Source organism: Oncorhynchus keta, chromosome 2 (genome assembly GCF_023373465.1).
Source record: "Oncorhynchus keta strain PuntledgeMale-10-30-2019 chromosome 2, Oket_V2, whole genome shotgun sequence".
Classification (NCBI taxonomy): Eukaryota; Metazoa; Chordata; class Actinopteri; order Salmoniformes; family Salmonidae; genus Oncorhynchus; species Oncorhynchus keta.
In genome coordinates this window covers 49,991,487-50,015,140 of record NC_068422.1, presented here as the reverse complement: position 1 = coordinate 50,015,140, position 23,654 = coordinate 49,991,487, and the positions used below count along the sequence as shown (strand labels likewise).

At 40.9% G+C, this 23,654-nt stretch overlaps 1 protein-coding gene across 1 annotated transcript in view; it reads right to left on the bottom strand.

The window, feature by feature from the left end:
* The window catches only part of LOC118402076 (proto-oncogene tyrosine-protein kinase receptor Ret-like), a 30,260-nt gene extending 7,649 nt beyond the window's left edge, over positions 1-22,611 (bottom strand). The window contains exons 1-8 of the mRNA XM_035799951.2: positions 22,347-22,611; positions 2,887-3,132; positions 2,213-2,494; positions 1,713-1,951; positions 1,418-1,613; positions 1,029-1,228; positions 600-891; positions 91-222 (exon numbers count right to left, since the gene is read on the bottom strand). Coding sequence (XP_035655844.1) covers positions 91-222; positions 600-891; positions 1,029-1,228; positions 1,418-1,613; positions 1,713-1,951; positions 2,213-2,494; positions 2,887-3,132; positions 22,347-22,410 — 1,651 coding nt within the window. The 5' untranslated portion in view covers positions 22,411-22,611. The remainder of the gene's footprint in view (positions 1-90; positions 223-599; positions 892-1,028; positions 1,229-1,417; positions 1,614-1,712; positions 1,952-2,212; positions 2,495-2,886; positions 3,133-22,346) is intronic.
* Positions 22,612-23,654: the final 1,043 nt, after the last annotated feature.

Below are 23,654 nucleotides of genomic sequence, written 5' to 3'. Positions count from 1 at the left end.
ATAGTTAATTTATAGAAGAAACCAACAATATATGGATAGCATTATTTCCTGTGCCCATCAAATACCCCTAAGTATGTACAGCGTGGATACCTTTTTCAGAGCCCTGTCTCCATTGGCACCTCCCTGTGGTAGCCCCTAGGCCTCTGATGTTCTCACAGTCCCCACGCTGTCGCCCCTCTGCACAGGAGAGGAACCAATGGTTCTCTGTATCCTGTTTATCAACTACACAACATAAACACAAAGTTCATGAAGACAACACACATGTTCACTGTATCCTTCACTATGATGCAATTGTCAAGCAAGGTCATACCAGTCTCAGACTTGGAAAAAAAGCTATGGATAAGGCTAACATAATTTGACATGTCTTCACTACACTGCTACTTTTTCATAATTCTCGAGAAGTATACAACAACATGTCTCATATTATGAGGAATGAGCCTTGGGCAACACTACGACATCCATCTCAGGAGGTCAGACAGAACTGACGACTTCCAAACACGGATGCCATATTACTCATTCATTGGTAATCTCTGTGGCCAAATCAGCATCAGTCTTGAGTATTGCTGGGAAAGTACTTACTTACCCAGGAGTGTACTTACTATTGCTATCGAGCACAATGAGGATCTGAGTGCTAGCCTGCAGCTGATTCTGCTGCTCTTCAGCAATGACCACGTACTGCAGGTCCTGGCACTCTGACCTGCGGAGAGCCTCTGTGTCGTTCACATACAGCACCCCCGCCATGTCCTTGAGGCTCTGTGCGATGCTAATCGCCGTGAAGCATGACTGTATGTCGCCAGACACATTTTTGTCTGTCTTGTCTGTTACCGCTAGCCGGTATATGACATTGATGCCCCGGAACTTCAGGCAGTTGTCCACACAGATTCTACCAACCTAAAATGAGAAGGAACATTGATCATACGGGTGGGTGGGGGGTTCATGCTGAGCTAAAAACAGTTGTCTGCTCCATAAGCATTTTATTAGCAGTATCCCTGTTCTCATGCCAAGAGGGCTATGTCAACAATAGGTACCTGGGCAAAGACGTTAGCTCTACGTGTCGTGGTGAAGAGATATGTCACATTGGTGAAGCGGATGGGGACAGGTAAGATGGTGATATTGTAGTGCAGCATCACAGTTCCCTCTGGACCGGGGTAAGTGGTGTCATTGACCAGGTAATCCAGCTGGAGGGTCCTATTCTCGGTTACAGACAAATGCTTCTTTAGTGCAAGCCCTAGATACCACACAAAGGGGGGGGGTTGTTTATTTAATGAATCGATCAAAAGATTTTGTGAAAGTTTGTCACATTAAGGGCTAGTTTCCTGGACACTTATTAAACATGGTCGCAGACTGAAATCCGACTAGGCTTAATCTGTGTCCGGAAAACCAGCCCTAAGAATGATTGTGTAACTGGACAACTCACAGAACTCATGAACAGTGCCTCGGACGTTGCCAAAAATGGCCTTCTCTTCTTTGAAAGAGTGTTCTATGGTGAACATTTCATTTATCCATGAGTCATTGGTCATCATATATCCGACAAATCTGTTCTGACTCTGGTTTTTGGGATACCTGGGTGTTGTGTCTCTATCATAGACAAATAAATTGCCAAAAGAACTTCCCTGAAAAACAACAACAACAGTGGTATCAATTATACATTTTATAGTAATTTATTGATATACAGTATGGTAGTAAAGCAAAGTAAAGTTAAATAAAGTCACCTCCATGCGATCAAACTCAAGCACCACATCCTCTGTGTCTGTTTCATTGACATAAGGTGCATTGTCGTCTTCGTCGTAGATGTTGATATGTAGTGTAACAAAGAACTTGTCTATCATTGTGTCAGTCTGCACTGTGCAGACCAGCACGGGACTGTACGTCTCTCTCTCCTCGCGGTCCAAAGGAGCGGTCACTATCAACTCAGTGGTGTTGTCATTTATAGCAAACGGGGCTGGAACATCTAGAGCCAAAAGGAACACAAAGAGGGGATGTAAACAACATACCGTGTTAATCTCATGTTGCCAGACTTTGTAGTCTCATATTCACTGAGCTACTGGAGCAGCAAGGAAAAAGGTAATTGAAAATAGAAACATTTCTGTAAGAGTAAGAACATGGGGTAACCTCACCATACAAGGTTAGGATGGACCTGCCAAGAGTCTGATGTTTCTCATAATATCAAGCACAGACATAGTGTGGGTGGATGAAGTGTAGCATGACTAACCTGATTCCACACTGTAGGAGATGGTGTAGTTGGGGCAGACATTTAACCTGGTGAGCTGTCTGAGCTGGCGGATGGCCCCGGGGAACCTGTTCTCTTTAATGTGGGAGTTCAGGTCCTTGTCAGGGAAACACATATTCTCCATCTCTGGTCTGGTCTGGCCACACGGTGGCACTGTGTCATTGATGAAGGTCAGGATGACCCGTACGGTAGGGAGGCCATGGAGGAAACTCTTGACGGGTCTGGTCGCCGCCTTGACAGTCAGCGGCAGTATCCAAAGCTTATCTGATCAGCAAGAGAACCAAAGCAGAAACAAAGGCCCCCATTTTAATCTCCCACAGTGCATTTTGTTCTTGATGACTGGGCACTTTCTGGGCTATTATGCAATTACATTACCGTCCTGATTCTGAAAGCAGATCCCTGAACATGACGTATCACTGTGAAGCTCAACATTATTGGTATGCACAAAGCGTGCAAGCTGAGCAACTTAAATAATTTCCCCACACACATTTTATAATATTAAATATACCTGTATATTGGAAACATGTTGGAGTGTTGTGTTCAATGGACAATTGACAATTGGTATATGCAAAGTAAATAGACTGCACAGTCAACTTCATTAAATATCCCATAAACAATGTGGAAAGAATACATATTTCTGTCTCTGTTTAACTCACATCGAGAGTCAAAGTCACTCCACTCCAGGGTCTTATTCATGGAGAGTATCCCTGTGGTCTCATCCAGGTGGAACCACGGGGCATAGGTTGGAGGCTTCAGGGGGGTGTTCCACCACAGGTAGAAGTGGGGTTGTTGAGAGTCGCTCTCCACCATGGCGTGAACCTGGAGCACGGGTGTGCCTGCATACTGCCCAACATACACAGTCTCCTTGTACTGATTCTGGGGGAAGTAGAGCCCAACTGACCCTGCGAAAAGAAAGAAATACCATGTGTTAGGAATAGAGGTAGCTCGAGCTTAGGCGCACAGAGGCAGACAGCACACTTCCATATCTCATCTCTAGAGGGCAGCAGCAACTGGGGCAGATGTTGAGAGTGCATGGAATGCTCGATGAGGTCATCCTGCGTTTGTTTGAATATCTTTTTGTTTTGGCATGACCTTTTGTTCATTTTTGTTTTTGTCACCAACAATTGAACATTTATAAACTGGTGTATCGATTGCAGAAAAAAAACAAATAAACAGTGTTGGCAAAAACAGACAGGGATATTTTTGTAATTGTTTTTATCTTGTTTAGAGGGTCGATCAGCTTTAATATAGATTGTAGTTTCTATCAATGTAATTGTCGGGATCATTTCCAGTCCCCCATATATTTTTTTGGGTAAATATACAGTACGAGTAAAACGTTTGGACACACCTACTCATTCAAGGGTTTTTCTTAATTTTTTACTATTTTCTACATTGAAGAATAATAGTGGAGACATCAAAACTATGAAATAACACATATGGAATCATGTTGTAACTAAAAAAGTGTTAAACAAGTATATTTTACATTTGATATTCTTGAAAGTAACCACCCTTGGCCTTGTTGATAGCTTTGCACACTCTTGGCATTCTCTCAACCAGCTTCACGAGGAATGATTTTCCAACAGTCTTGAAGGAGTTCCCACATATGATGAGCACTTGTTGGCTGCTTTTCCTTCACTCTGAGGTCCAGCTCATCCAAAATCATCTCAATTGGGTTGAGGTTGAGTGATTGTGGAGGCCAGGTCATTTCATGCAGCACTCCATCACTCTCCTTCTTGGTCAAATAGCCCTTACACAGCCTGGGGATGTGTTTTGGGTCATTGTCCTCTTGAAAAAGGAATTATAGTCCCACTAAGCACAAACCAGATAGGATGGCTTATCACTGCAGAATGCTGTGGTATCCATGCTGGTTAAGTGTGCTTTGAATTCTAAATAATTCACAGACAGTGTCACCAGCAAAGCACCCCCACACCATCACACCTCCTCTTCCTATCTTCACGGTGGGAACCACACATGCGGAGATCATCCATTCACCTACTCTGCGTCTCACAAAGACACAGAGGTTGGAACCAAAATTCTTAAATGTAATGTCCATTGGTCGTGTTTCTTGGCCCAAGCAAGTCTCTTATTTTTATTGGTGTCCTTTAGTAGTGGTTTCTTTGCAGCAATTTGACCATAAAGGCCTGATTTACACAGTCTCCTCTGAACAGTTGATGTTGAGATGTGTCTATTACTTGAACTCTGTGAAGCATTTATTTGGACTGCAATCTGAGGCTGGTAACTCTCTAATGAACTTATCTTACTTCCTTTCCTGTGGTGGTCCTCATGAGAGCCAGTTTCATCATAGCACTTGATGGTTTTTGCGACTGCACTTGAAGAAGCTTTCAAAAGTTCTTGAAATTTTCCGGATTGACTGACATTCATGTGATGTTCTGTCGTTTCTCTTTGCTTATTTGAGCTGTTCATGGCTCAGATGCATTAAGCAGGAAAGAAATTCCACAATTAACAAGGCACACATGTTCATTGAAATACATTCCAGGTGACTACCTCATGAAGATGGTTAAAATAATGCCAACTGTGTGCAAAGCTGTCATCAAGGCAAATGGTGGCTATTTTGAAGAATCTAAAATATAATGTTTAATACTTTTTTGGTTCCTACATGAGGGGCTCTACTGTGATTTTTGCTTATTCATCCTGAAAAGTTCACTTATGATTGGCGATTGGCACACCTGTTAATTGAAATGCATTCCAGGTGACTACCTCATGAAGCTGGTTGAAAGAATGCCAAGAGAATCTCAAATATAAAATATATTTTGATTTGTTTAACATTTGTTTTTAGTTACTACATGATTCCATTTCTGTTATTTCGTAGTTTTGATATCTTCGCTGTTATTCTTCAAGGTAGAAAATAGTAAAAATAAAGAAAAACCCTTGAATTAGTAGGCGTGTCCAAACGTTTGACTGGTACTGTACATATATATATTATTTTAAACAAATGGACAACAACACTTAGGCTTCTACTTCCAGTTTATACATACTATATGCATTTTACGGAAACAGTATATTTTACATTAGTTATGTTTTGTTTGTTTTTAGTCCCATCCTTCAGCTACCCTTAACCCATCTCATCTATCTCCGAAGACCATCCAGTTTTGATTTCTATTTTCAACTGTTCTGTGATGTTTCACAAAAATTCAGAATCTGTTTTATTCTCATTGTTTCTACAGATTGTAAATGAAAGATACATTTTATTTCTAAAAGTATTATTTATTGATTGACTAAGACTTTTCAAATCAGCCAGCAGTGCTATTTGCAGAGTTAGCTCCAGGTAAATGTTGCAATTATTCAGCCATTCCTGAACCTGCAACCAAAAACATGCTACATATGGACCGTACCAAAACAAATGATGTAATGATTCTGTCTCTTTGCAGCAAAATCTGCAGAGCTGGGATGGTTGTATCCCCCATATATGTAACATTCTACTGGTTGCAATAAGTTTGTATAATAATTTACATAGACAAATTATATGTTTTAAATCCGGTGTCGTTTCGTGTAAACCATGTGCCATGGAATCGGTACATTGAAAATCTCTTCCCAACTATTTTGCAATCTGTATTGCACGGCAGTCAATTGTTTGGTCCTTAAATTAAACTGGCATACTTTTTTATTGATCATGATTTTCTTTAACCAATTCCGGTCTTTAATGCAGGGCCAACAGACAAGTTCCTTACTTTCTCTCACTTCCACTTGCCTCTTCCATTTTTGCAGTTATGCTGCAATTAGTTGGTTGTAATTTGGATAGAGCATACATTTGCATGTATTTTTGTAAACTGCATGTTTGACATAATTCCACCAGTCCTATTTATGATATGATTTACAAAGATTATACCCTTTTTATATATTTTTTTCCCTAACATTTTTTTTTAAATGATCAATTAGTATATTTATATTTTTAAATGATCTAGATCTTCTATGAGGCTGTGGAGGGATCCAAGTTGTGGATTTAAAAGAAAGCATGAATCATCAGCATACAAAGACACCTTTTGTTTTTAAGCCCTGGATTTCTATCCCCTTGATATTATTGTTGGATCGGATTTTAATAGCTAGCATTTCGATGGCCATAATAAATAGATATGCCGATAGTGGACAACCTTGTTTTACTCCTCTTGACAGTTTAATACTTTGTGAGAAATTATTTACTATTTTACACCTAGGGTTATTTTACATAACTTTAACCCATTGTATAAGAGATTCTCCATTATAAAATATATAAATTGCAGTCGTACTTTATCGAAAGGCTTTTCAAAGTCAGCTGTGAATACCAGGCCTGGTTTCACAGATTTTTTTGTGTTCTAGGGATATTCTTTGTCAGTGGCAGCCAAGACCTGTAACTTGTTTTTGTAAAAAAAAAATCTCCCCAATTTCGTGGTATCCAATTGTTAGTAGTTACTATCTTGTCTCATCGCTACAACCCCCGTACAGCTCGGGAGAGATGAAGGTCGAAAGTCATGTGTCCTCCGAAACACAACCCAACCAAGCTGCACTGCTTCTTAGCACAGCGCTCATCCAACCCGGAAGCCAGCCGCACCAATGTGTCGGAGGAAACACAGTGCACCTGGCGACCTGGTTAAAGTGTACTGCGCCCGGCCCATCACAGGAGTCGCTAGTGTGCGATGAGACAAGGATATCCCTACCGGCCAAACCCTCCCTAAACCGGACAACACTAGGCCAATTGTGCGTCGCCCCAAGACCTGTAACTTAACAGTTTTTGTACAATCCAAGAGCCAATAGATACATTTATCAGAACAGTGTTTCGCTTTGGTTGGGTTGAAGTATACCGTGACCCCTGCTGTCATATGCTCAATGTAATAGGCTATTTCTCACTTTCCTGATACTAACATACCATGATAAACATATTCTGAATGTAGCCTTTAAACCTACCATGTCAGTGAATTTTGCAATGCTGTGACATTTTCTTTAACTGCCTAATTTGAGGGTGTGCCTGCATTATCAACTATCAGACATCTCCTCCCTGATAGGCCTATTTAAATTATGCCACTATACATGTCAAATGAAAATAACATCCATGTATTTAAGCTACCTAATGAGACTAAGCTACCTAATGAGATATACATATATTGTATATCTTTTATTCCTACGTCAATGGAAATTGAAAAGGATGTCTCAAATGTCACCCACGCAGCTTGTCTAATGAATTTCTCACATGGTTAATAAGGATGTGGTTTCCGTTTCTCCTTGGTTTCACCTTGGGAAGGTTAATTACAGGGACTAACATGATACCGTGAAGAAATGAATCATAAATCATTACCTGCCAGCCAAGAGGGGGGGTTGGGGCCAATGTTGGCTAATCTATAAAGCGCAATAGCAGGCTATGCATATTTTACAGGAAAATGGAGATGTGAGTGTTCGGCCTGTAATTATATCTCCTGTTGCGTTCCTGTCCCATGTTGGTGGGGGTGGTCATTTAGGGAACGCACTAATGTCATTAGCAGACAGCGAAACTAGATTTTTCTATTTCTGTTGGTGCAGTTGAGGCCTTGGTTCTGGTTTCAGACATTAATTTAATTTCACTGTGTTTGGATGACAGGAGGTCAGATTGATAGATAAAATGTTGCCAGTCTTCCTGAAGGATGGAGATACAGTCAGCCAAGCTACAGCCCTCTTTATTAAAAGTCTTGCTGAAACAAAAACAAACAGCAGTGCTAAGTGGTCCACTTGTCTGAAAAATCCTGGCCAAATTCTGCCCAAAAGCATTTGAATATTGGCCTGGATATCCCTTCATACAATTCTGCTATAGGGCTAGATTTCACTCCACATCTCAAAGTTTAGTGGGGAACGTTATCCAACACAAGGATCAATTCAAATAAAAGCCAGTCATAGCATTTGATGTGCTTGAAAAAGGTAGAACCCACAATATTTGGACATGAATTTGGACATGAATTCGGTCATGGATTAAGAAATTGAAGAGGTTCCAGTTTTTGCAAAGCAACATAATCATAAAGTATATTCTTCAAATATCAAGTAGTAAGAAAACAAGTACCACTGATCATATCATTCAGGTGGACAGCATAAGTAAGAAATGTGACGTGTCATCCTGCAGCATCCAGCATCCAAATCCAAGCATTATCCAATGACCATCAGAGGGAGACATTTCCCTTTTTCAGATCCAACAACTAAATCAGTTACCCTGCCCTGAAATCCAAGGCAATAAGGAACATGATAACGGTGTAGATAACATTGCAAAATAAAGTGTTAGAACATCCTTTTAAAAAATTCTGATCCTTAATGCTTGAGCGATGTTTACACAAAGGAACAACATCATCGTGAAACCAGAATTCAGTAGTGAGGGCTGACTGTGGCCCGAGACTGGCCATGGTGGGTGAACCATATGCTGGCTACTCAATTGGTTTATATCAGTCAAAGTTCGATTTATTTCCAGGATGGAAGCCAACAGAAAAGTAAGCAGTTTATATCAAAGCTAATTAATTGAATGCATCAAGCACACTTCGGAGCAAATAGGTTTCTTTGTTCAGTGATACCATGACAGTTTTCTACTGGAGTGACTCGGGACCCCTAAATGCTACACTGTGATGATCAAAAACCCAGAGAAATTCAATGTTAGCCACAGTCACTCCAGCAGATGTGCTCACTGCTTTGACCTCTCATAACCACGACAAGGATTATGACTGCAAACGCAGAGATGCAATATGGACATATTGATTCCAGCTCAAAGGCATAGCTAGGACTTACGGCCAGAAGGTCTGACTTTTAGAAAACAACACTTTGGTCTCATAACCCCCAGAAACTGGTGGGTGCTATACATTTGTGTTGGATGGGGTGAGTTACCCCATGTAAATGCACAGAACTAAACACCATAACAAATACACCATAAATGTAAAGCATTATGCATTATCAATTAGAAATTATTTTTTCTCTCATTTTCATCCATTACTTAAAGGTTTTTAAGAACACTACAATCGCACTATCATTATGGTAAACTTTTTCTTTATATTGACTTCATAACCATGACATGCTATGGGTATGAATGAAATGGCTCTCTTGTCTCCTCCTTTAATCGAAGCCTAGACAAAGACAATAATCCATTGAAGGACAAAGACAATGACAGATAATCCAGTCTGAAGGACATAAAAAGACAAAAAATTATCTGTAAACATGTCTGCATGTTTACTAACCTGCCTGAGATCAAAACCACAAGCACAGGGAGCTCCATCTACCACCCAGTTTGAAAATTCTCCACAAACTCTGTGCAGATGATGAGATCTGACCTTGGGGATAGCCTCTACAATAGAAGCAGACCAGGGTTCAAACAGTATTTTAAGTATTTGCTTGAGCCTGCCTGGAATTCCAGATTGGAGGGGTTGGCAGTTTTTAGACTATTCTACTGGTTCCATTGCGCCATGCAAGCTCAATGAAGCACAGCTAAAGTATTTGAAAGATTTAAAATACTATTTGAATCCAGATCTGAAGATATGTGGGTCTAGCAGGGGTCTTGAGTCTGGGCAATATGTTTGTTGTATGACTGTGACAAGAGCAAAGCCCATGCCCTTTCTACCAAGGTCAACATTAATTCATAAATCTGTACCCGAGAAATGACCCATTGGAAAGTCAAGCATCTGGCAGCGTACCAATCAATAGCAATACTAATCAAAATGCTCATTACTTTAACTAATGAGCTACAGAAAAGCTTAGCATTGCATGTGTAACAGATGTCCCACGAAGACAAGAAGACAGATCTCGGCACCAGATGTGGGATCGTACTTCGTAACTATCTTATGTTGTGTTTTTAAAGAAAGGAATGCCCAGCCAGCGATCCCAGTTGATTGTTGTTTATTCTGACGACAGACACAAGAAAGCACATTAGAGGTACAGGACAAGTGGCACAGCGGTCTAAAGGCACTGCATCTCAGTGCTAGAAGCATCACTACAGACCCTGATTCGCCTCCAGGCTGTATCCCAACCAGCCATGATTTTGAGTCCCGTAGGGCGCCACATAATTGGCCCAGTGTTGTCCGGGTTAGGGTTTGGCTGGGGTAAATAAGAATTTGTTCTTAACGGACATGCCTAGTTAAATAAAATAAAAACAGTACATTGATGGCTGTAGATGTGTGATTTGTCGTTTGCATAGAATTATCAGACTGAGCATTTTGTAGTTAAACATAACACTGACAAAAATGGTACAAAATACAATAAATATACTGTATGTACACAACGATTGACAGAAGGAAGCACATTAGATGTGCAGGACAACAGTATGTTGATGGCTGTAGATTCATCATTAGCCTGTTAGAATGGAAATAACTAACCAAGTTAGGCAGTGGGCTCCTGAGTGGTGCAGCGGTCTAAGGCACTGCATCTCAGTACAAGAGGTGTCACTACAGTACCTGGTTCAAATCCAGGCTGTATCACATCTGGCTGTGATTGGAAGTACCATAGGGCAGCGCACAATTGGCCCTGCGTGGTTTGGCTGGGGTAGGCTGTCATTGCAAGTAAGAATTTGTTCTTAACTCACTGCTTACACAATAGGAATATGGTGCGATATGGACAAAAGTTGGATTCAGATGTTAATTTGATAGCGAGGGACACATTTCACATTATGTCTGGTAAGTACAGTTCCTAGAGATTATACATATGACGGGAAACCTTTTTTGGGGTGTTATAGTTTTTTCTTTCCATCACAACCCACCATAATGGCTAAATGGCATATATATATATATATATAGAATGATGCACAACTCAGGGTGTCCAACCAATACACAGACTCCAGAAATCGATGTTGTGTCCCAAAGCTAACAGGTACCGTACACATAGCCTACTATATATACACATCAAATATACATACTGAACTCGTACACATTGTAAATATGAAAGTAGAAAATAGTATTTCAGAACGTGACCTACCGCTTGCATGGAAATATCAGACTGGCAAAAATTGACGTTCGCGATCTCCCCCTATCTGCAAGCATCACCAATGGCAAAACATATGTAATTTCAACCAACCAATAGGAATACATAAGCATTGAATACATGTAGTTGCAAGTGGAAACATAATCAACCCATTTCCAACGACATGAAATAGGGCTCTTTGCCTCATACTATATACAATACACTGTATATTTTTGTCCTAACCAAAACTAAAACTGTGGAATCTGAAAGTCTGTTATAATAGAATCATATGGATCATAATCATCATGCTCACAGATCTGCTTGTGTATAACGCATCATTCCATGCAGAGTAAGCATAGAAATCAACAATGATAGAATATAAATCAAATTCAAATTTCAGATGAATCTGTCATAAAGACTCTGAAAGCTGTCGTGATCACTCTGTTTCCAAATATAAAACAGTAATGAGAATAATTACTAAGGACTATGCAAGATCCAATTCAGTAAAAGTAAAAAAAAAAAAATCATGCAATAACTTAATTGATTAATGTTATAATTGATTATAATGGTTTTGGTTTGCATTGTCAAAATACAGAATTGTTTCATCATACTGTGGAGTCCAGCTTGTTGTGTGCGGAAATAACCATTCATCAAAACAGTTTTCATTTCAGATGAAGTACAGTACTTATTTTTGGGTCCCCAAAAATGTTTGAGTGCAATTCAAAAGTAATGAACAATGATAATATTTTACTTTATATGATTTGAGACAGCAATGCCACTGAACATTTCAAAAAACACAAATAAGCTAAATCTCACTATGAAGCAACATACTAGTGATAAGGAGAGGCCTCCCTCAAACTGAGAAACAATTCAAGAACCATAACAATGTAAAGTGATCATTTCATACACATGAGAACGAGCATGACACAGACACAGTGATGTTTTTGGTTCCATGAGTGTTTTGGGTTCAAGTTACTGCATATTGGATTGAATTTGAGACCGAATTTGTTTTGTCCATGGAGCTAATTCATTCATTCATTCATTCATATTCATCCATTACAAGCAGTATAACCACATCATGAGGCAGTACTGGACAGTAAGCACGGATACATGATTTCTGTAGACCAAATATGCAAAAATGCCATTGTGTTCTGGAACTGCTTTCTGTGGCCTCTCTCTGTGATGGCTTTGCAATTTAATAAGAAATTGAGTTAGTGAGGGGTAAGGGGAAATTTTACTATTTTAGCCAATTTCTTTGCTTTGACGCACATAGATAAACTACATGCAGGTAGATTAACTTGTATCGTAATATAATAACCAATTATCCTCATAACGTAGCCCAATTAGCCTCAAAGATTACAAGAACCGAAATGCAATGTTCCACGTTCATAAGTCATCAATAAATCTAATATAACGTCTCCTTAGGGATTAGCTAGCCTCGCTGCAACTACAAATTCAGTTGAAGGATTCCTCTGGGAATGACTAGGACATTAGAAGGTAAACAGAGGACACATCATGCAGCAGAACATCTATTGTAATGTCTTCATTATCATCAGGCCACTTACGTGAAACGTCCAGATACAGTATCACCACTGTGGCTGTTGAAAAGCCTGTTTCAAAAATCTACTGTTATGCCATTATGCTGTTTTTTACATATAATAACCTTATGTTACAGTAACCTCCAGGTTTGTTCCTTCTGTGGAGTTCTTCCAGGCCAATGTGCCTCTGCTTCTGCTTGCTCTTTGGGGTCTAGGCCCGGGTTACTGTATAAGCACTTTGTGACAACAGCTGACGAAAAATAGGGCTTTATAAATACATTTTATTGACTGAGTACGAAAAAAGTATGAAAATGTATTCACTCACTACTGTAAGTCATTCTGGATAAGTGTGTCTGCTGAATGACTAAAATAAATAAAAATATACATGTTTTATTGATTATTGATTGTTTTATTGATTGTTTTATTGATATCTGCATAGTAGCCTCCGCATTGTCTGTTTCAACATCATAAGCAATGACTGCTCTGACTCCACTTGGCATTTTCTCACAATTTACCACCTCTCAAGATTCATGCTTGCTTGGTCACAGCAACAGCAACTTCCTTATCGATGGGTCACTGATTTTGACAACCAGGCTATTAAATACCTGTTAATATGTCATATTAAGTGGTACGTTGTATTTGAAAATAACAGTCAGTTGAAATTCTATGGGGCAATTATATTGCTAAATATTTACAAGTCAAAATATATGTCAATGTGTTCCATACCATTGTTTAAAAAATGCCTTACATGCAGGCTTGCCTTGCATATTCAATCGAGTTGGCATGCTATCTATGTCATTTATGTAATCATAATTCCCCTGAACATAAAGAGAAGATCCATAATTTCATCAAACAAATACAAAATCTTATTAGTCCAAAGGGTCAAAATGCCACTGCCAAAGACATCGCAGCGCTGAGCCACTCCTACACCCATCTCTAACCTGGCTTGTCAAAGAGATGGTGAGAAAGAGGCTTAACACGAACCCAGCTTTAGTCTTTGTGGTGTTTATTGTTGTAAATGATTGGTTTAAACACAGCACGCATCACCGACCAGAGGAAAATAACTTGTCAAGACCCATGTGAAAAAAAGAGCACTAAATGCCCCGAGGACACAATTTCAATCAATGTCTTCTTGTCCTTCAACCAAAGCAAATTAGATTGTGCCCGTGCAATGGGTTGGAAATGTGAGCCGTAACTCTCTGAAGGATCAGAGACAGTGCCAGAGCAGGGAAAGGTAGTTGTAGCAGTAGACTACCTTAAACATACATAGACACTGGGCTTGGCTTCTCATAATGTAGACATATGGCAATAAACCAATTATGTATAATCCAATGAGTACCTCTGTCTTCGAGAGAGAAGCACATTTAAATCATTATGGTGTTTTTGGGTGACCAATTGTATGACTTTACCCATGACAAAAACAGTTCACTTACACAATATTAATACAGTAAATATGATGAGGATGATCACATCTTAAAGCTGAAGTCTATAGAAAAACAAAGGCTGCGGTTCCGAAAGTAATACCATTTTTGAAACAAGTGCCATTCTCCATTCATCATTGAAAGTCGACGGAGTAGCCTGTTCTATGGGCAGCCGAACAAGTAGAGCGGAGACTGTGCTTAAAGTAGAAAATCCTGCACATGTGCAGAAGCTTCAGATTTTCTGCTATCGGGAAGAGACTTCCAGAGAATTCTGAAAAACACCGCCACCCCTTAAAAATGATGTATACTTATAAACAATTCCTATGGCCAAACCAAAAATGTCAATAGAACATCACATTTAGGTCATCTCTAAATTGTGTGTTGCCGCCATGTGCAAATATGATGAAATAACAGTGTTAACACTGAGATTGAGGACAGTGTATCAACTCCTATGACACATGCAACCTACTGCCTATGGGCAAAGTCGTTACTGACCCAAGAGTAGAGCACAGCTGAGCTTTCGTCTCAAACTCGTTTGTTGATGTGGCGAACTGACATTGAACGTTTTGTGTTTTTCTCCTAGTGTACGTACAGTACTGTAGATTTTCACCAAAGAAAAATACACATAAACCAAGCTATGCCTGGAATAAAAAGAAAGAAATGGGGTAACACTCCAGCAAATAACTTCATGTTTTTCCAATTATACTAAAAGAAAACAGCAAGAGTGAAACATTTAGAACATTTATGTCTGCATAAGGAACCCAAGACACAAGCTTAACTAAATCATATCATGTAATAAGGGCCTAAATCAAATAGTGTCATGTATCAAATTAGATTTATTGGTCTGGTCCTTCTCAAAAGTGGTGGATGCTGATGAAAATACTGGCGCTAATGCAAGGAGGAGAGGCTGGTTAAGCAGCTGCTAACAAAATGTCCTGTGGGAGGTGGAGGGGGCTGATCACTACCACTTGGGTTAGGGTTACAAGGGTCAGAGGTCATCCCAGGGTGACAAAAAGGGTAATACCTTCAGAACAGCAGATCCACAGATCGATGCTTTTCTACCTTAGTTGTCCATGCTGCTGTTGTGTTCATGCATTGCTTTCACATGTGCTCACATGTGACTTGATCCTGGACTTCCGGATGGTCAGACCACAGGCTGTGAGGATTGGCAACAAAACCTACTCCACACTGGCTCTTAACACAGGGCCTCCCCAGGGGTATGTCCTCAGCGCTCTGCTGTACTCCCTGTTCACCCACGACAGCGTGGCTTTGCACTACACCAGCTCCATCATCAAGTTGGAGCAACAACCTCTCCCGCAACGTCCGCAAAACAAATGAGTTGATTGTTGACTTCAGGAAGCAGACGAGGGAACATGCCTCGATCCACATCAATGGGACTTCAGTTGAGAGAGTCAGCAGTTTAAGTTCCTCGGGTCCACATCACCGAGGACTTGACATGGACCAACAACACCACCACTCTTTTCATGAGGGCGCAACAGTGTCTCTATTATCTAAGGCAGCTGAAGAAATTTGGCATGCCACCCAAGTTCCTCTCCAAATACTACCGCTGCACCATCGAGAGCATCCTGACTGGTTGCATCACGGCCTGGTATGGGAATTGCACTGTCCACAAATGCAAGACCCTCCAGCGGGTGGTGAAGACGGCCCAGTACATCACTGGGACCGTGCTCCCCCCCCATCCGGGACATCTCTACTCAAAACGGTGCCCGAGGAAGACCCGCAGCATCATCAAGGATCCCACACACCCCAGCCACGAGCTGTTCACTCCCTTACCGTCAGGCAGACGATGTTGTCCTGTGTGGCTCAGTTGGTAGAGCATGGCACTTGCAATGCTAGTGTTGTGGGTTTGAATCGCATGGGCAACTAGTACAAACACAATATTAAAATGTATGCACTCACTACTGTAAGCCACTCTCTATAAGAGCATCTGTAAATTACAAAAATGCTATGAGGTCTGATACCAACAGTGTCAGTTGTTAAGCAACTTTGCCATAACAAATACTTATTGACTCAACTACTTATTGACTTTTAATTAATTTGTAGAAATGTTGAAGAACATAATTCCAATTTGACATTTTGGGGTATTGTGTGTAGGCCAGAGACAAACACATATAAATGTGATCCATTTTAAATTCAGGCTGTAACATAACAATATGTGGCAAAAGTCAAAGGGTGTGAAAACGTTCTGAAGGCATGCTACACACACATCACAACCGCTGCTACCAGACTCTTATTCTGATTTCTAAATACTGCACAATTGCCCCCAATCCACCTTTCCCGAAAACATGTGTAAATATATATATATATATATATATATATATATATATATATATATATAGAGAGAGAGAGAGAGAGAGAGAGAGAGAGAGAGAGAGAGAGAGAGAGAGAGAGAGAGAGAGAGAGAGAGAGAGAGAGAGAGAGAGAAAGAGAGAGAGAGAGACAGACCCAGAGACCCTTTGGTCATAACAGGCTACCTTCAGTTCCCAGAGAATTGTTGTCAAATTATCCTCCTGAGACACTTTACATAATTGTTTTACATAATTGTTTGGGGTGAAAGTAAAACATGTTATAAAAAAAATATTAAAAATACATATTGATATTTTATTGTAAGTGCAAAATTGTCCTCTGTAGTGGTCATTCGGACGTTAATAGGAAAACAATTACATTACAGTCAATGAGTACAGTAAGACATTTCTTGATAAGTTCTTATTTAATGTAAAAAAATATATATATTATTCACTTCCTAGAAACCATATGAATATTAAACTCACAAAAATTATAATTAACAATTACACACACTTCTTTTCAAATTACCCGAAAATTTGCATTCATTTGTAATAACCAGGAAGATAAAGTTGTCAAGGTCACATCCCCACATGTGATATCATTGAAAAGCCCAGAATGTCCTCTCAAAGGGACAACAGGATTTAATACACTAGCTTGCATGAACTCAGAGATATGGACCACGAGAGAGGACAAAAATTAATATCTGGGTCTCAGGACGATATGGAAAGGGTTTGGCAATTCTCCAGATCACTTTGCACTTCCTGGCTTTCATTAAAGATGAAGCTCCAACATTCTCAATTTTGCTGATCTTGGTAACTTGAACTTGAAAACATTTGAAATTATATCTGGGTATATCATATTTCGCATAGTATAGGAGCTGTTTGTTCAGGAAATACAGTACATTTTTTAATTGAGAAGAATAACACATTTAATAGGCTTTCTGGTAGCTAAGTGTACACAAGAGAGAGAACACAGTAATGCTAGCAAACATGGTGTCACGCCCTGACCATAGAGAGCCCTTGGTTCTCTTTGGTGTAGTAGGTCAGGGCGTGACTAGGGGGTGATCTAGTATATCTATTTCTATGTTGGTGCTAATATGGTTCCCAATAATAGGTAGCTGTTTATCGTTGCCTCTGATTGGGGGTCATATTTAGGTAGCTATTTCCCCACCTGTGTTTTGTGGGATATTGATTGTTTGTTAGTGTGTTTGGGCACTATGTCCTCACGGTCTTTGTAAGTTTGGTTATTTTGTTTGTTAGTTTCACTTAAATAAATATGTGGAACTATACTCACGCTGCACCTTGGTCTGCTCATTTCAAAGACCGTGACAGAATATCCCACCAACAAAGGACCAAGCAGTGTGAAAATGAGGTAAGGGAGTTTTGGACTTGAGAGGACACGAGACCCTTCCTTGGCTGGAGTCGCCAAGGAGCATGGAAGGGCAGCGAAGACGCTGGGGACCATGGCCACGGAAACCCCAAGATTTTGTTGGGGGGAACATGGAGCTGGCGGTCAAGCAGCGGAGAGTGAAAGAACCTGTTTGGGAATCGGAGGAGGAATTTGATGAAAGATTCCGGAGAGAGGTGGTAGCGATGAGAATGCTGCAGCACAGGAGTGCTGAAGAGTCCGGTGCCATCTGCACCAGTTTCACACATCTGGTCTCCAGTGCGCCTTTCCAGTCCGGTACGTCCTGTGCCAGCTTCCCGCACTCGCCCTGAAGTGCGTGTCACCAGTCCAGTGCCACCTGTGCCGGCTCCACGCACAAGATCTCCAGTGCGCCTCCCCAGTCCGATACGTCCTGTGCCAGCTCTCCTCACTCGCCCTGAAGAGCGTCACCATTCCGGTGCAACCTGTGCCGGCCCCACGCATCAAGCCTCCAGTGCACCTCCCCAATCCAATACATCCTGTGCCAGCTCTCCGCACTCGCCCACAGTGCGTGTCACCAGTCCGGTGCCGGCCCCACGCATCAGGCCTCCAGTGCTCCTCCCCAGTCCAGTATGTCCTGTGCCTGCTCCTCGCACTCGCCCTGAAGTGCGTGTAACCAGTTCGGTGCCACCTGTACCGGCTCCACACACTAGTCCTCCAGTGCGCATCCACAGTCCAGAGCTTTTGGCGACGGTTCAAGGTCCGGAGCTTCCGGCGACGGTTCACGGTCTGGAGCCTCCGGCGACGGTTCACGGTCCAGCTCCAGGGCAGGAGCCTTCCTCTGCGCCGGTGCCCAGTCCAGGCACGACGTCCAGTCCAGCTCCAGGGAGGGAGCCTTCCTCTGCGCCGGTGGCCAGTCCAGGCACGGCGTCCAGTCCAGCTCCAGGGAGGGAGCCTTCCTCTGCGCCGGTGGCCAGTCCAGGCACGGCGTCCAGTCCCGCTCCATGGCGGGAGCCTTCCTCTGTGCCGGTGGCCAGTCCAGGCACGGCGTCCAGTCCCGCTCCATAGCGGGAGCCTTCCTCTGCGCCGATGCCCAGTCCAGGCACGGCGTCCAGGCACGGCGTTCAGCCCGGCGCGATTGACGGATCCGGGGTCTGGATGGGGGGCTACGACCTGCACTGGAGCCACCAACGACACGAATTCCCCCCCTGGAGCCACCACAGACTACCCTACCCATTTGGTTTCAGGTTTTGCGGCCGGAGTCCGCACCTTTGCGGGGGGGTACTGTCACATCCTGACCATAGAGAGCCCTTGGTTCTCTATGGTGTAGTAGGTCAGGGCGTGACTAGGGGGTGATCTAGTATATCTATTTCTATGTTGGTGCTAATATGAGAGGTAGCTGTTTATCATTGCCTCTGATTGGGGATCATATTTAGGTAGCTATTTCCCCACCTGGGTTTTGTGGGATATTGATTGTTTGTTAGTGTGTTTGGGCACTATGTCCTCACGGTCTTTGTAAGTTTGGTTATTTTGTTTGTTAGTTTCACTTCAATAAATATGTGGAACTATACTCACGCTGCGCCTTGGTCCTCTCATTTCCAAGATCGTGACACATGGAAATTAGTCAGTTGATCTGAATTATATATTATATGACCACAACCATGATAAATCAAATAGTGTTGATCTTTCGGCAACCTGTACATTGACTGCTTTCCTAACGCACATGGAAATATACATATGAACAAAGAGAAATGGTTTTTTTTCTGCCAGTGACGGAATAGAAATACTATTTTAACCTTCTTCAAACCACGTAACTTGTGTTAAATTTTTTTTTATTTCGAACAGGCTTCTCCTGCACACCTCCTGTGTACGTGTGTGCACAAACTCTCCAACCAGCCACCATTTCAACACACTGATAGCCATTACAGCAGCACTGATCGCCAGTTTCCTTTGTTTGATTTAATAAGCTGAAAACATGCATGTAGATTAGCAGTAATTGGTTACTTGGGGCGGCCATATTGTCCAGGGTATCATTACAAAAATAAGAACATAACTGTTTAATGTCAAACTATTAAACTCTTCAATGGCTCTTGATTTAAAGCTGCAATATGTAACTTTTTGGGTGACCTGACCAAATTCACATAGAAATGTGAGTTATAGCTCTGTCATTCTCATTGGAAGCATGTTCAAGAAGTGTTAGGTCGATTCTATGTCCACTATTTCTCTGCTTCCTGTTCCTAAGTTGAGTTTTTTCGTCTTTTATTTTCCATTTTGCAGAACGGCTTCAAACAGCTGAAAATACAATATTTTTGGTTATTGAAAAGATATTTCAGTGGTTTCGAAAGTACAATGGTTTTCTATACATTGCTTGTTTTGTCACAATCTAAAATTAAGCAAACTATTAGAAATGTAGCTAACAGGAAATGGCAGAGATTTCTACATATTGCACCTTTAAAGCAGAGTCCCTGTACAGATGCATTGATCAAAAGAAGTTATATAAATATATTAATTTTCAATTAAAGCTATTGTTATTGCTGTGGCTAGTTAATTGTTGAATTGTCTTTATTTCATTATGATCTGAAATAGTTGCTATCTGCATTTGAAAGATAACTTTCTACCTGTATAAAATGTCATCTAATTTACAAGTTGGATAAAGGCCTATTTCAGGGGTTACATTACAAATAAATACAGTCAAACTCAGTCAAAAGACATTGTAGTTCCATCTCTCCACTGTTTGCCAAGTTACAATCATGCTCTCTTAATTAAGGGCCTCACCTCACCTTATTGTTGTGACCACCAGAGAGAGGCATATCCAAGCCATTGACCAACCATGCATTTGAAAGAAAAACCCCATCATGAAAAAAATATATTTTCCTGCCCTGTCTTCAGTTTGGGTTTTAGGCATAATTTGCTATTAGAATTGTGGGATTCAGTTGTTTAACTGTCTATATTCTCTATTCGGAAACCAATAATGTACTGTTTACCCAGAGACGGGAGCACTTGCCGCACACCTGCCGTCAGACCGGTACCGGCCTTTGTTCTGATAGCCTGGCAATGTCTAGAATCCAACCAATGCGCGCGTAGCATTGGATGGTGTTTTCAGCGCCTCTGTAATTAGGACTAGGGCGTACAAAATAACTGATAAATGACTCTCGAAATCTAGTTTAGGCCTACTCAACTTGATAAACAACACATCATTTCATTGGCCTAAAAATCGTGGTGACGTTGGTTCAAAACAATTGAGTCTATAGGGCCATTTCTGTTACAATCTGCACATTTTATGACACTCCAATCGGTCATATACGCCACTTATCGTTACTCCAGGCCCTCAAAACCATTTGGGCGTGGCTTATTGCGAGTTTACCTCACAGATATCCCCTGCGGACTGAAAACAACATAAAGGCAGAGTGGTAAATTACGTAAAGAGCGTTACTAGATGCCTACTGCTGCCACCATGAAAAATAACCAAACAACATTTACACAACTATGACAACTTAAAGTATTTAATTAATTATCATACTCAACTCTCCAAAGGGAGATATCGTAGCACATGTATTAATTTCTCTCAAAAGTAAATTAAATAGAGCTAAAACTGGTTATCCTGTCTCATATTGCTGATATCCTACCGCCCCCTTCCATTTTATGTGCTCTAAATTATTAGAAATATATTTTTCATTCAATCAAAAGGCCTACTTCTACACAATGGTCTTCCTTTGAACTACCATTCCGTTTAGAGACCTGGCCACACACTGCGATTTACAAAACCTTGAGCCATAGACTATAAATATAGTCTGGTTGGGGAGAGTGTTAGTACAGTTGGGCAATGGGATTGTGAATGGGATTATACTATTATGATATATAGCTGTATGCATTATACTAACAGAGACCATGTACCATGCCATGCATATCACGATCTAAACTAAAGGATACTGTATGCCAGCAGCATTTCTATAGCATCTTATAACAATTTACTGTTATAAATAGGCTACTTACTGACTGAATTCCATTCAAATCCCCAAACTAACCAAATTGAATATTCGTTTTAGTCCATAAATATGCTATCTGGATTTGCTTTGAGTATTAAGTCATAGGACCTCACAACTTTGTAATGTTTTAGGAACTAGCGTCCTGTATTTGAATTAGCAGAACAAATATTTAGAATTTTGTGCACATTTAGTCGAATTGCCATTCGTGTATCATCTGGACCATTAACTCAAAAAAGATGCCATGAGAATTGATGCTGGGGAGAGGACAAACAATGATAGGCTACACCACACCTAGAACAGGTTTGTTTGCGTCCCTATAGTTAAACTTTCAGCCTCAAAACGCGTTTTCGCACGTTTACGCACGGTTATTCATAGAATACACCGCGACAATAACGTTTCGGTTGACTACGTACATTTCCAATTGATTTCATCTGGAAAAACAATAAATCCACCTATTCTGTAAAGTGAAACTCATTTTAGTAATAACAGGTGTAAACTACATGTTGATACATGCAAACTAGGCTATGTTACTCATTCAGATATGGTTATTTAGATTTCAACTTTACTTCCAGAAAACCATGAAATGCGATAGAGGCTAATTGAGGTTGACCCTTACCTTCACACAACAGCAGGAGGACCAGAACGATGTTTCCCAGAGAGAAACCACACGTTGGCCCCATAATCGCCAATCATAAGTGAAAGTTTCAGGATGAATAAGCAAAAATCACACGTAGAGACCTTATGGATAAACCAGATTAAATAATCATTTTTCCCGCACGCAGCTCCTCCGGGCAAACAATGAAGTCCTCACTCACTGACCGCGTCCCTGTCCCATTGATAGGCTGGTCTCTGCAGCTTTTGCTGCTTGCCGGCTGTAGCAGGGGGAGGTTCAAATCAAGCTAATATGCTGCGATGTATTTTCTCGTTCAGCCAGAGCAGCATAAACCAATACCATCTCCGGCATAGGCGAAATTGCCACCGGGGTGGGGGGATATGTCTCCTCCCCAATATTCAGAAAAGGTCCACTGCCCCCCCCCCAAAAAAAATATATATGAATATATATATATATATATAAGTTATATATACGTTATATGTGCAGTACCAGTCAAAAGTTTGAACACACCTCCTCATTCAAGGGTTTTTCTTTGTTTTTACTATTTTATACATTGTAGAATAATAGTGAAGACATCAAAACTATGAAATAACACAGAGGCTAATTGAGGTTGATCCTTACCTTCACACAACAGCAGGAAGACCAGAACGATGTTTCCCAGAGAGAAACCACACGTTGGCCCCATAATCGCCAATTATAAGTGAAAGTTTCAGGATGAATAAGCAAAAATCACAGTAGAGCCCCTCATGTAGTAACCAAAAAAGTATTAAACATTATATTTTAGATTCTTCAAATTAGCCACCCTTTGCTTTGATGACAGCTTTGCACACAGTTGGCATTCTTTCAACCAGCTTCATGAGGTAGTCACCTGGAAAGCATTTAAATTAACAAGTGTGCCTTGTTAAAAGTTCATTTGTGGGATTTCTTTCCTGCTTAATCCTTTTGAGCCAATCAGATGTGTTGTGACAAGGTAGAGGTGGTATACAGAAGATAGCCCTATTTGGGTAAGACCAAGTCCATATTATGGCAAGAACAGCTCAAATAAGCAAAGAGAAATGACAGTCCATCATTACTTTAAGACATGAAGGTCAGTCAATCCGGAACATTTCAAGAACTTTGAAAGTTTCTTCAAGTGCAGTTGCAAAAACCATCAAGCGCTATGATGAAACTGGCTCTCGTGAGGACTGCCACAGAGTTACCTCTGCTGCAGAGGATAAGATCATTAGAGTTAACATCCTCAGAAATTGCAGCTCAAACAAATGCTTCACAGAGTTCAAGTAACAGACACATTTCAACATCAACTGTTCAGAT